Source organism: Gymnoscopelus microlampas (genome assembly GCF_963454915.1).
Source record: "Gymnoscopelus microlampas genome assembly, chromosome: 15".
In the NCBI taxonomy this organism is placed as follows: Eukaryota; Metazoa; Chordata; class Actinopteri; order Myctophiformes; family Myctophidae; genus Gymnoscopelus; species Gymnoscopelus microlampas.
The window spans coordinates 37559792-37572771 of NC_139952.1; the positions used below are offsets into that span (position 1 = coordinate 37559792).

General features: G+C 44.6%; 3 protein-coding genes across 4 annotated transcripts in view; 1 reads left to right on the forward strand and 2 right to left on the reverse strand.

The window, feature by feature from the left end:
- LOC311062080 (zinc fingers and homeoboxes protein 2-like) overlaps window positions 1-12980 on the forward strand; it is a 518056-nt gene that overhangs the window by 313550 nt on the left and 191526 nt on the right. The window lies entirely within an intron of this gene.
- The window catches only part of LOC311062082 (major histocompatibility complex class I-related gene protein-like), a 69955-nt gene that overhangs the window by 31710 nt on the left and 25265 nt on the right, over window positions 1-12980 (reverse strand). The gene's annotated exons all lie outside the window — the stretch shown is intronic.
- On the reverse strand, window positions 1978-5673 carry LOC311062087 (DLA class II histocompatibility antigen, DR-1 beta chain-like). Of its 2 annotated transcripts, XM_084080874.1 has the most exons (5): window positions 5145-5673; window positions 4814-4940; window positions 3804-3829; window positions 2530-2580; window positions 1978-2208 (listed from the first exon to the last, which is right to left on the reverse strand). In XM_084080874.1, exons 1-5 carry the CDS (start codon window positions 5476-5478, stop codon window positions 2048-2050), a joined length of 699 nt encoding a protein of 232 aa, XP_083937000.1. In that variant the 5' UTR covers window positions 5479-5673; the 3' UTR covers window positions 1978-2047. The 2 variants fall into 2 exon arrangements, with proteins under 2 accessions (XP_083937000.1, XP_083937001.1); XM_084080875.1 differs by lacking the exon at window positions 1978-2208 and having other exon boundaries at window positions 2498-2580; window positions 5145-5647.

The following is a 12980-nucleotide window of genomic DNA, read 5'->3' on the forward strand; positions in this document are numbered from 1 at the left end:
ATGAGAGCCGTCTGCCCCTTACACCCTCGACAGCGGGGGTTCATTCCCTCGTCTGGCTGCTCGGAGAACTTGATGTTACTCGAGTCAGCGTTAAAGCACAGTGAGGGGCAGGGCAAACCTTTGGGCGTGGTGTTCATCGATTTCCAAAAAGCGTTCGATACGGTCTCGCATCAACACCTCCGGGCGGTGCTGGAGGGGCGGGGTCTCGACCGGCACATGGCGGACGTAATCTTTGCGGGCTACGATGGATGTACGACGAGGGTCAGGTGTGGGGGAGGGACAACACCAGACATTGAAATGAAGGTGGGTGTGAAACAGGGTGACTCCCTGTCTCCCCTACTTTTCAATCTAGCGGTTGATCCATTAATCACCACTATCGAACGCGAAGGGCGGGGATTCTCCTTCGGGGATGTCTCCGTGGTGGCGATGGTGTTTGCTGACGATCTAGCATTGTTTAGTGACTCAAGGGAAGGCATGCGGAGAAACTTGAACATTCTGGGGGCTTTCTGCCAACTTACCGGCATGCGGGTTAACGCCGGTAAGTGTCATGGGTTCTTTATCGAAAAGAAGGGCGGCCGGCTCACCTACAATGTTAACACCGATTGGGCCTTTGACGGTGAGCTGTTGCACCTGATCGATCCTGCTGGTTACGAGAAATATCTCGGCCTCAGAGTGAGCCCGCTTGACGTTTTTTCGGCTCCGGCCTGCGAAGCCTCGATCTCCGCGTGGAGTGACAGGATCGGCAGGGCCCCCCTCGATCCCCGAATGAAGTTTGATCTGTTGAACCGCTTTGCCCTACCGAGGGTTCTTTACGCCGCGGATCACTTAGGCACCGCCCCCACACCCTTGAGGGATGTAGACAAGGCTATCCGGGTCAGAGTGAGGGAGTGGTTCCGCTTGCATCAATCGTCTAGCAACGGGATCCAACGGGATCCTCTACTCAATTCCGATGGCGGCATCGGCCTCTTGCAGCTCCGCTCGGTTGTCTCTGCAGCCCAGGCCCGCCGAGTCTTCCGACTCGGGTTGTCCAATGACATTATCCGGAAGGTGGCTCGCACGGTTATTGGGGCGGATAAGTTGAGGCAGTGGTGGCTTAGGGCTGGGGGAATATATATATATATATTTTTTAAATGTTTTTTTCTTTTCTTTTCCCCCCCCAGGGGAATATGTTCTGTAGATATTTTTGTGCAGGATGCTCAAGATGGAAGGCTTGAAAGGGTTAATGTGCATTCATCCAAAAGGAAACAAGTTCCACTATTGTAGAAAGCAGATCTAATGCATTTGATTTGATTTGATTTCTGTGCATATACAATATCACAGTTTAAAGATTATGTTGTTCTGGGCAGGAAGGGGTTAATATAAAAAAATGCATACATATTAAATCTAATGCACTGTACACATCCACTTACATGGATACACACTGTAGAAACCAAATTTAAGCATTTAGATCAAGTATTTTGCATGAAATACCATAGAAGTCTTTTTTGGGTGAATTTTTAGTGTTTTGGGCATTAAGGGGTTAATAATAAAAAATGCTCAAGGGATTTCACTGGGCACCCTCTTGAATCCTTAAGAGGGGACCCCCAGCAGCAAGAATCAGTTGAGAAAAAAACTTTTACCGACGAAACCACGTTCAGCCAAAAATCACCCTTTGACTCCCGGACTATTAATATTTAAAAGTTTACAAGTATTAAATCTAATGCACTGTACACATCCACTTACATGGATACACACTGTAGAAAGCAAAGTTTAAGCAATTAGATCAAGTATTTTGCATGAAATACCATAGAAGTCTATTTTGGGTGAATTTTTTGTGTTTTGGGCATTAAGGGGTTAATAATAAAAAATGCTCAAGGGATTTCACCGGGCACCCTCTTGAATCCTTAAGAGGGGACCCCCAGCAGCAAGAATCAGTTGAGAAAAAAACTTTTACCGACGAAACCACGTTAAGCCCCATGACTCCCGGACTATTACTCAGTCTTTAGGAAGAGAATGTGCAACAGCACACCAATGTTGTTCATCATAATACCTCACTCTTAATGTTTTTTCAGAGGTAATTAGACATTTTGGAAATGTGGGTGAAGGAGCCATGCTTATGCCCCCAACTCAAGTAAAATGGGTAACATTTCTGATTGATTATCGTTAGACAAGACACAACATAATCGCCACTGGAATAGTTGCTTCCACTGTTTCCATTCTCAGAGGGTGCTGGGAAAAACAAAAAAAGACCAAAAAAAGAGAACATTAGAATTGTCATTAAAGTGTGTGTGTGTATGTGTTATACACATTTTCTCAAAAAAATATTTTTAAATATGCACCATGTATATTAATTTCATACACACTGCATGGTATGCATGCAGTTAGGCCAAGGTATCACAGAGGGTCACAGATAAAGAAAGGTAATCAAAGATGTGCATACATCCAGGAATCTCTGTGTATGTGTTGTCTTTGTTGTCTTAATCAATGTGCCCCCAACTCAAGTAAAATGGATAACATTTCTGATTGATTATCGCTAGACGTTAGACACACCATAATCGCCACTGGAATAGTTGCTTCCACTGTTTCCATTCTCAGAGGGTGCTGGGAAAAACAAAAAAAAGACCAAAAAAAAATGTGTCATTTAAAGTGTGTGTGTTATACACATTTTTTCAAAAGAATATTTAAAAATATGCACCATTTATATTAATTTCATACACACTGCATGCAGTCAGGCCAAGGTATCACAGGGTCACAGATAAAGAAAGGTAATCAAAGATGTGCATCTATACATACCAGGAATCTCTGTGTACAGTATCTGCTGTCTGTGTGTCTGTGTCCACTTTATTTTTGAAATTACAATTGCAGTCAAGTATCAAGTGACTGTTTTTCAGGTCAAAACTGAAACAATGACACCCATGATTTTTATGCGATGTATATTCCTGTCTGATTAAGATAAATGTAGCTACTCTGTGCACCCCAATCACACATGATGAATCAAGCCATTAAGCATTCAGTTTCCCAAGATAGTTTAAAACTGCTGTAATTTCACACATTTTTAAGACTGGAAAGCATTCTGAATTGGCTAACTACAGACCAATTAGCATCCTGCTGAAATGTACTGTATCCAATGTGGCAGAGAAAATAATAACAACTCAAATAACGAATCATTTAAATACTGGTCACCATTGACTTCATCCCATGCGATTTGGTTTCAGAGCACACCATTCTACAAAAATGGCTAATTGCTATTTCTTAGAGGAAAATAAACATGCTGCAGACGTGGTTGGAGCCATTTGTATAGATTTTAAGAAAGCCTTTGACAGGTTAATCATAATGTACTGTTGTCTAAACTGTCAAAGCAATGTTTCGGAAAACACAATTAAATGGGTGGCTTCATATTTGAGTAATAGACAACACTGCACTAGAATTGATGGTTTTTCATTACCCCTTGTTGAATGTATGATGATGGTGTGTGTCACAGAGTTCTTTCTATCTTAGGTCTCCTCTTATTAAGCATCTACATAAATGTCCAACCTACTGTCTGCTCTGATGTCAATGTACAGATATAGGCAGATGACACGGTCATCTATACATACATGCAGTATGTCAGTCTAAACAACAAGATCTGTACTCTTATGTACTTATTTTGGATAAATTGGCTGATTGGCTGAACTATTCCTGTCTGACTTTGAATGTCACACATACTGTTGGCATGATCTTTTCATGTTTTTGTGTGTTTATTAGTGTCTGTGCATTGTCCCTCTGCCAAATAAACAGTCAAACAAATAAATCCCTAAAGAATAAGAAGTGAAAGATCAACTTACTTAGAGAATCCCTTTCACCACCTTGCCTAAACACAGAATGTAAGTTAGCATCAAAACTTAAATAATAAAGCCATGGGGAAGCAATAGATAGACAAAAATTGAATTATATAGTGAATTATTGCCAGTTACACTATATGCCCCGACTCAGAAGGCCTTGGATACTGTGGAAGAATGCGGACAGGACTTCACTTTTATTTTATGATTTATGCTTATCTCTCATGTTTTCTGCTAATGACGTTTTTATGGTTGCTGGTTGATGTAGGGTTTTATTATGTTATTATGTTTTTATAATGTTGGCTGTGAGGTTTGACATTTCATTTGTCACTTAAGCAGTATTACATGAGAAGGTATGCTTTTTTTGCATGATCGTTTATTGTACCAGTGTTACCAATGTTTCACCAGTGCCTCTAGGGGAAATTGACAAACAATATGCATCATTTATATTGATTTCCTCCATTGAGACTGAGAGGAGCCAACACAAAGGAAACACAACTTGTTTCAGTGAGGGGTTCTAGTGGGATCTGCCATACCAGTAAAGTGATCGTGCTTAACCATCTCTGTCCCTAGAATGGTCTGATGTATAAACTCCAAGCAACATGTCTATAGTTATTTTAATTTTTTTCTCCTTTTAAATGTATCTCTTGGTTCATCTGTGTTTGTGTCTTGTTCTCAATGAAACTTTTTCCCCCCAAAATTGAAACCAGTGGAACCAGCTTTCCTGAGGAGACATTTTATTTACTTTCATGCAGTCTAATGGGGGAAAACACTGTTCGTAATAATGACAGAGAGACTGGATTCCCAGAGTTCTAGCCTGACAGGGGACTTCAAAAGATGCTAAAAGTTGAGCAAGGTTAAGGCACAATCATTGCACAATGGAGAGAAACAGCAATTTTTAATTGTTGAGTGACCTGTCCCCCTTACAACCTTAATGACTGTTGTGACAAAATGCCCCACAGAAAATCCAAACTGTTACTAAAAACAAAATAAAGTTGTTCTAAAATGAACCCAACCTTTTCTTTTCTTCATATAGAAGAATCACAGTAGCCACTGAGACTCCAACCAGCAGCACAGCAACAATACCACCAACAATAGCTTTGATGTTTGGTCCAGAGTTGTCAGATTTATCACACAAACCGTCTAAAATACAGAAAAAATGGTGTACTTACATGAGAGGTTTTACTGAACATTTGTCAACAGGGTCTTGCTCTAACAGACCATGCATGCTCAGCAACTTACTCTATAATTATAGATTAAATAAAGTTAATAAAAAGTCTCAACTCTCTCCATTTTAACATCCAAGTAAAAATGCTTAATAATGCATAATGTAAACAAGCCTCTTACCCCAATCCTTGACCTTGTGCATGCTGGTCGCAGGGTGTATCACCTCACAGCTGTAGTTGGCAGAGTCACTTCTTAAAATCTCCACGTGCTTCTTGATCTGGAAAGTGTTGTCACCGTTGGGTCGAACACCTGTGGATTTCATGCCATCCAGTTCATCCACCACCAGCCCATTTCTCCTGATGTTCAGGGTCACCTCTTTGGGGTAGAAGCCTGTTGCCGTGCAGTGTAACATGATGGAGTTCAGATTCTTGCACTTCCTTCCATACACATAGAGCTCTGGTGGTCCTGGGAAGCCATGAGGACAACTTTGAGTTTTGAGAAGATGCAAAGGCATTGTAGGGAATCTTCAAAGACCGTCATTCGTTCATCATTATTCATATTTGTCAAAAGTAAATTTGTGTGCGATACTACTTTGTATTTAAAATCAAATTATAGAAAGCTGAAAAACATACTGCATATCACAATCACAACATTTAGCAGAAATATTAATATGATTTATCAATATGCTGAAGCTCTTTACAACAAATCTATATTTATTGATTATCCAATGAAACATCAGGGATGCTCCACTTAACCAAATCAGTGTTCCTCTCATCCAGAGCACATTTAACCTTGTTTGGAAAGGTTTATTATCATTTGTTGTGGTAATTTGGTATTTGTATTCGTAATAGTGTTACCTGTAAATCGCTTTGAACGTGTATACATACGTATGAAAGGTGTTAATAATGTTAAGTAAAATAATACTCACTGCTATTGAGTTGCACTTCCCGATATTCAACAAATGTACTTATGTGAACAGGGCCGAAATTGTATCACATTTGACTTGCAATTTGTTTGTACTATTGCACTCTTCTCCTTTAATAAATAATCCAGAATAAAACTCACAACAATAAAATATAAATGCACAATAAAGTGCTGGGTGCGTAATTACTGTGAGTCCTATCTGAACTAATTGTTTGTCGACTACGCCACTTTTGTTATAGAGGGAAGTCCCCTTTGAATACACTTTAACTTCTTCTTCAGGCTTTCACAGGTTCGAGGTTAACTGGTAAGTTTCAATACTTTTGGTTTTGAGAATACAACACTGGCATGAGAATATCCCTTTAAGAAACTGGACACGAATACAGTGTATCAAAAAAGGTAAGTCATATTTATTGGGTCCCTAATACATTGGCTTCTGTGCCTTAAAAACAATCAAATAAACACTATACTAATAAAACCTATATAAACATACAAAACACAATTAATCTACGCAACAACTATAAAATAAATTATAAAGTTGTGCAAATTACGCGGGGCTTAATCACAAGGGTTCCTTAGCATGGGGGGGTTTCTGTGCAACAAATACTTTTCAAGTAAAGTGCTGTGCCAATAAAGTGCTTCAAGATACTCAACACGGTTTGTTCAGGGGTAATGCTGCATGTCCATATATGGGGGTAAGATGGGAAAGGGTTTGAGGCCAGTCGTCTTCGTCTTCTCTCTTCTTTCTCTCCGCCTGCAATTATAGAGATCTAGACCAGTTCACTGTGCATTTACACGATACATTTGCGTTGTCTCAGGCAGTGGTTATACAGGGATTCAACGTTGCTTGTTCGAATACTCACTCGCCAGCCAGGTTTTTACACCTGGCGCTGAGTTGGTTGCGTATGCAACGTTATCGCCACTTTCCAGTCTCAGCGCTCCTTATATGTTCTGGTCTCACTCGTCTCTCATATGGTCTGGTCTCACTCGCCTCTTCCTCCCCTTCGGTTCGATCGCTTTCTCCTCTTGGTTTCTCCTTTGAATGTAGGCACACCTCGGCTTCCAAACTCCTAGGTGGCTGGTATGTCTACTTCATCTATGCACTCCTCTACTCCGTGTCTCGGCACAACCTTCCCCTCTGCTGTCCTTCTCCTCACTGACGCCTCTGTCACTTGGGTGTTCTGTTCTCTCTGTCAAACGGTCCCGCCTCCGCTTTTGTACCTGCCAAACCACACCTCCCTCTTCTTTCATTTGTCCGTGGTGACAGTCTGTCTGGGGACATTGGCCATGACCGTGGCCTTGGGCGTGACCGCGTGACTGCCGCTCTGCCACTCAATGTCTCTCAATACATGTGACCAGGGGATCATGGGGAAAACAATTATAAACAATACAGTGCGTAATAATAATTGGTACAAAAATAATAAGATGGTGGGGTTAAATGAGGCAATTATACACATTAAGCACCAATAAAAACAAATTACAAAAGTTTTAAGAACCCCTCATTTCACCCTTGTCACATTCCCCCCTACTTTTTCGTTGGCAGTCCCTGGCAACTGGTTCTAAACGTCATGCCCGTACCTCTCAGGTGGCTGTCCTTGGTTCGCTCTTCCAGAGCGCCGCGGACCTTCAGGTTCCCTAGGACCGGGGAAAAACCCTACATAAGGCGGCCATATTGGTCCCACCGGTTCGGCTACTGGGGCAGGTTCGGGGCTCTCCATCGGTGACCTGGGGGCTATACACACTTTTAATGCATTCCTATGGATCGTTCTATCTCGCCCTCCTTTTTCAGGTCGGATCCTGTATACTAGGCCCGCATCCCCCACCCTCTCCAATACCACAAAAGGTTCTGGGTCCCACCATGGGCCCAGTTTACCTTGTCCCTGTCGGTTCCGGTTTCGTACCCACACCCTCTCTCCAGGTAACAATGGTGGCATACCGGCTCGGCGGTCATAGACCTGTTTACGCTGTCCTGCTATATGCACCATTTTTTTCTCGGCTGTCCTATACGCTGTGGCCATTCGTTTCTGGTGATCTTGCACCCAATCTCCCACTCCCATTCGATTTTGTGACAACGGTACTCCTAATGCTACATCTACCGGACGCCTCAGGTGGCGACCAAACATTAAGTACGCAGGCGCATAACCTGTCGCACCATGTTCAGTATTGTTATAAGCGTGTACTAACTCAGGTAAGTGTTCATTCCATCTGCCTTGGCGATCAGTATCTAGAGAGCGCAACATGTTTAACAGTGTTTGATTAAACCTCTCCACCCCCCCATTACCAGCGGGGTGGTAAGGGGTGGTGCGACTCTTAGTAATACCGTATGTATGACACAATTGCTGCATTAATTCGGATTCAAAATTCGGGCCTCGGTCCGAATGGAAACGAGCCGGGCAACCGAATGGCTGAATAATATGTGTCCAAAGCGCACGGACAGTCGTGGGCGCAGTTTGGTCACGCGTTGGAATAGCCCAACTGTACCTGGTGAATAAATCGGTTGCTACAAGAATATTCTGCCATGCGTCATTCGGCCTACCTAATGTGAGAAAATCAATAGCCACTACCTCCATAGGATACGATACTTCGAATGGCTGTAAGGGGGCCCTGGGCTCTATCCTGTCTTTCAGTAGGCTGCAGGCAACACAACCTCGCTGGAACTGTCGCACCGCCCCCTCCATGCCCGGCCAGTAGAACCGGCGCCGAAGCTGCGCCAAAGTCCGGTCCACTCCGGCGTGTGCCGAGGCCTCATGGAGTCCTTTCCACACCTCCTCTCGTCGCGCCCCTGGACAAACAAGCTGTAAGTAACATTCTTGTGTATGCTGATCAATCACTTGCCTATACAACACATTGTCTCTGATGCGCAACCGGTCCCACTGTCGTAACATTTGCCTGGCTTCCCGTGACCAACTCCTCTTCTCCATAAGGGTAGGCAGTTTCCTCCGCTCTACGCAACTCTTCACCATCTGGATGTCCGGATCTCGATCCTGTGTTCCCCGCCACTCAGCTCCAGCCCACCCGTCCTCTCTCTCCACCGGTGCCAACTCCACTACGGCCACTCCTACAGGTTGAACAGGGAACCTAGACAGGGCATCTGCGTTCGCATTGCTTTTTCCAGGTCGGTACTTTATATCATAGGTGAATGATGCTAGCTGGGCTGCCCAGCGCTGTTCCACCGCGCCTAGTCGAGCTGTTTGAAGATGCGCAACAGGATTGTTATCTGTATAAATCGTAAAATGAGCGCCAGTTAAGTAATCTTTAAATTTTTCGGTCACTGCCCATTTAAGTGCCAAGAGTTCTAATTTAAAGGAGCTATAATTTGCATCATTTTGTTCGGTAGGGTGTAGACTTCGGCTGGCGTAGGCGATTACTCGCTCCTGGCCATCTTGGACCTGTGCCAGAACGGCGCCGAGCCCGCGGCCACTCGCATCAGTATACACTACAAACGGTCGATCATAATCTGCATAAGCCAGTATTGGAGCCTGCGTAAGGGCAGTTTTAAGAGCATCAAACGAGTTTTGGCATTCAGGGGACCACTCTATTTTACACTGATGGGACTTCACATCATTCGGGACTCCGATCAACAAACTATTTAACGGCCTAGCTATGGCAGCAAATGAGGACACGAAGCGGCGATAATAACCAGCCAGACCTAGAAAAGCGCGGACCTCGCGGACAGTCGAGGGTGGGGTCCAGTCTCTTACCGCAGCCAACTTTTCAGGGTCCGGGCGCACTCCCTCTTTGTCTACAACGTGGCCCAAGAACTTTACCTCCGGTTGGAGAAGCTTGCATTTATCGAGGCGCAGTTTCAATCCGTGTCTCCACAGCCGCTCGAAAACCTGGTCAAGGTGCTGCATGTGAGAGGAAAAGTCAGGTGAATATACAATAATGTCATCGAGGTACACTAATAATGACTCTGTCACCTGGCCACTCAAGCATCGCTGCATTAATCTTTGGAAGGTCGCGGGGGCGTTACATAAACCGAACGGCATACGTTGGAACTCGAACAGTCCTAAAGGGGTGGTAAACGCTGTCTTTTCTCGATCCCGAGGGTCCATACCCACCTGCCAATAACCGCTGGCCAGGTCGAGTGTGGAGAACCACTGAGCCTTGGTCAGGCTTGTTAAAGTCTCTTCAATCCGAGGTAAAGGGAAGGCATCTTTGTGCGTCACGGCATTCAGTTTACGGTAGTCGACACAGAAACGCCAGCTGCCATCTTTCTTCTTCACCAGGACAATGGGCGCTGCCCAGGGACTGCAACTCTCTTTTATCACTCCCTTGTCCAGCATGTCACTCAATAAGGTCTTCATTTCTCTATACATGGAGGGCGGCAGCGGTCGGTGCCTCTCGCGGATGGGTGCCGCGTCTCCAGTTGGTATTTGGTGTTGCACCACGTCCGTCTGCCCAAAATCTTCATTATGGACTGCAAACACCTTCTTCCATTTACACATCATCGCATGCAGCTCTTCTCTCTGCTGGTCAGGTAGGTCATCTCGCCGGGTCAACGCCTCCATCTCCTCAGGTAAGGTCTTCACGGGTCCCTCGTCTTCGATGCTCACCAGGGACACTTCCACGGCTCCGTCGGTTCCTAGGGACAGGTTCAGGTCTCGTCGTCCACGGACGTCGGCCTCCTCCACTGGATATAGCTTCCCTAACTTTTGATGTCTGCCCACGGTCACGCTATACGCGTGGGGGTTGCAGATGCGCACGGGGACTCGGCCATTACGCACGGTGACCAACGCTCGGGCCACTCCCAGATCAGTTCCTTCCGGCATGGCCTCCATCAGGGCCTCGTATTCGGCTCCATTTGGACCTTTCCAGGCACGGCCCCATACTACTAACTCACTGCGGGCGGGGACTCGGATTCTCCGTCGGCCGACAGGCCACACATAGCCCAATGCTCCGTCTTCGTGGGTCACTGCCTCCACTCTCCTACAGGCGGCGAATGCTTTTTTCCATGGTGTCCTCTCCTGTTGGCATGGAAACACAGACCTCCCAGAGAGTTTAAATAATGCATGCCACACTGCGTGGACTACGTTCATCCCAATGATCAGCGGCTCAATACAATGTTCATCTTTTACAATTACGATTCCTCTTCCCGGTATTTTCAGTCCTTCTAATTCTAAATCGAATATGGCATAGCCAGAATAGGGTAGATCAAGGCCGTTTGCTGCCCGTAGGCTAAACACCAGAGGCCCATTTTCCATTTTATCTTGCGAGAACTTTTCGTTAAACAAACTCTGCTGCATCAATGTGACTTGAGACCCCGTATCTAATAAACCCCTCATTTGGACTCCCCCCATTGTTATCCCAATTGTCGGACATTCCCCCACAAACACTTCATTGGCCCTTAACTTTTTTTGTGAACGTTGCACCTCTGCCCCCCGGACCTCGGCGACAGGGCGTACTAGTTTAACTGACTTCGGTCGGATCTACAGAATCTCGCTATATGACCCGCCTGTCTACACTGGCTACATATCGGCCTACCTCCTTCATCCCATTCGTAGCGCTGAGAGGCCGTATACCGTCGCTCAGGTGGCGGTGGAGTGCGCGCTCGTGCGTCATTGGTGCCAGTGCGGAGGAGCGGTCTGATTTCCTTCATGAGTTCCTGCGTGAATCCTTGCATTTGAGTTTTTACGTCGTCCATGATTTCCTGTTTTAATTTTTCTCTCCAAGCAGGGTCCTGAGAAGGGTAGGGGACAGAAATAGGATTAACAGCGTGGCACGTTATTTCAGTAGTTCCATGTTCAGCAGCTAACAGGTAGGCTTCTTCGCGTAAAGCAGCAAAATCTTCATCTGGGTGTCGTCGAGCATATATTTTTAAGGCTTGGCCCAGGGGGCCCTCAGCTAAACCCATAACAAACTGATCACGAAGAATGGCTTCGGAGGGAGCGGTGCTTGGGTCGTGCTGCCGCAGCCCACAAAACAGCTCTCTAAGTCTCAGGGTGTAAGTTTGTACATTCTCTCCTGCGCGCTGTGCGCACCGATAGAATAGTGAGCGCATTTCTGCGACAGAGACAGTTTCTTTATATAAAGCATCTAAGTATTTAAAAACTTTTGCCACTGTGTCGCGTTCGCCCTCCTCAACCACACTAATCTGCCGTTTAGCTTCGTTGGTTAGCGTTTTAATTATAATAGCAACTTTCCTGATTTCTGGTAGTTCCTGGGTACTTAATAATCCTCTAATCTGGTCTTTCCATTCCCTATATTTACTCTCGCCTTCTGTTCCACCAAAGGTGGGTAACCATGGGGCACCGGGATACACCGCCATCATCATCATTCTGAATCCGTAAAGCAAAAAACAAAAAGCAACAAAAACAACAAAACAGTACAGTTTCTCTTAAGGGTATTCTCATGTGTTTGTTCTCAACCAGTCCTGCCGCCAACGCCAAATATGTGAACAGGGCCGAAATTGTATCACATTTGACTTGCAATTTGTTTGTACTATTGCACTCTTCTCCTTTAATAAATAATCCAGAATAAAACTCACAACAATAAAATATAAATGCACAATAAAGTGCTGGGTGCGTAATTACTGTGAGTCCTATCTGAACTAATTGTTTGTCGACTACGCCACTTTTGTTATAGAGGGAAGTCCCCTTTGAATACACTTTAACTTCTTCTTCAGGCTTTCACAGGTTCGAGGTTAACTGGTAAGTTTCAATACTTTTGGTTTTGAGAATACAACACTGGCATGAGAATATCCCTTTAAGAAACTGGACACGAATACAGTGTATCAAAAAAGGTAAGTCATATTTATTGGGTCCCTAATACATTGGCTTCTGTGCCTTAAAAACAATCAAATAAACACTATACTAATAAAACCTATATAAACATACAAAACACAATTAATCTACGCAACAACTATAAAATAAATTATAAAGTTGTGCAAATTACGCGGGGCTTAATCACAAGGGTTCCTTAGCATGGGGGGGTTTCTGTGCAACAAATACTTTTCAAGTAAAGTGCTGTGCCAATAAAGTGCTTCAAGATACTCAACACGGTTTGTTCAGGGGTAATGCTGCATGTCCATATATGGGGGTAAGATGGGAAAGGGTTTGAGGCCAGTCGTCTTCGTCTTCTCTCTTCTTTCTCTCC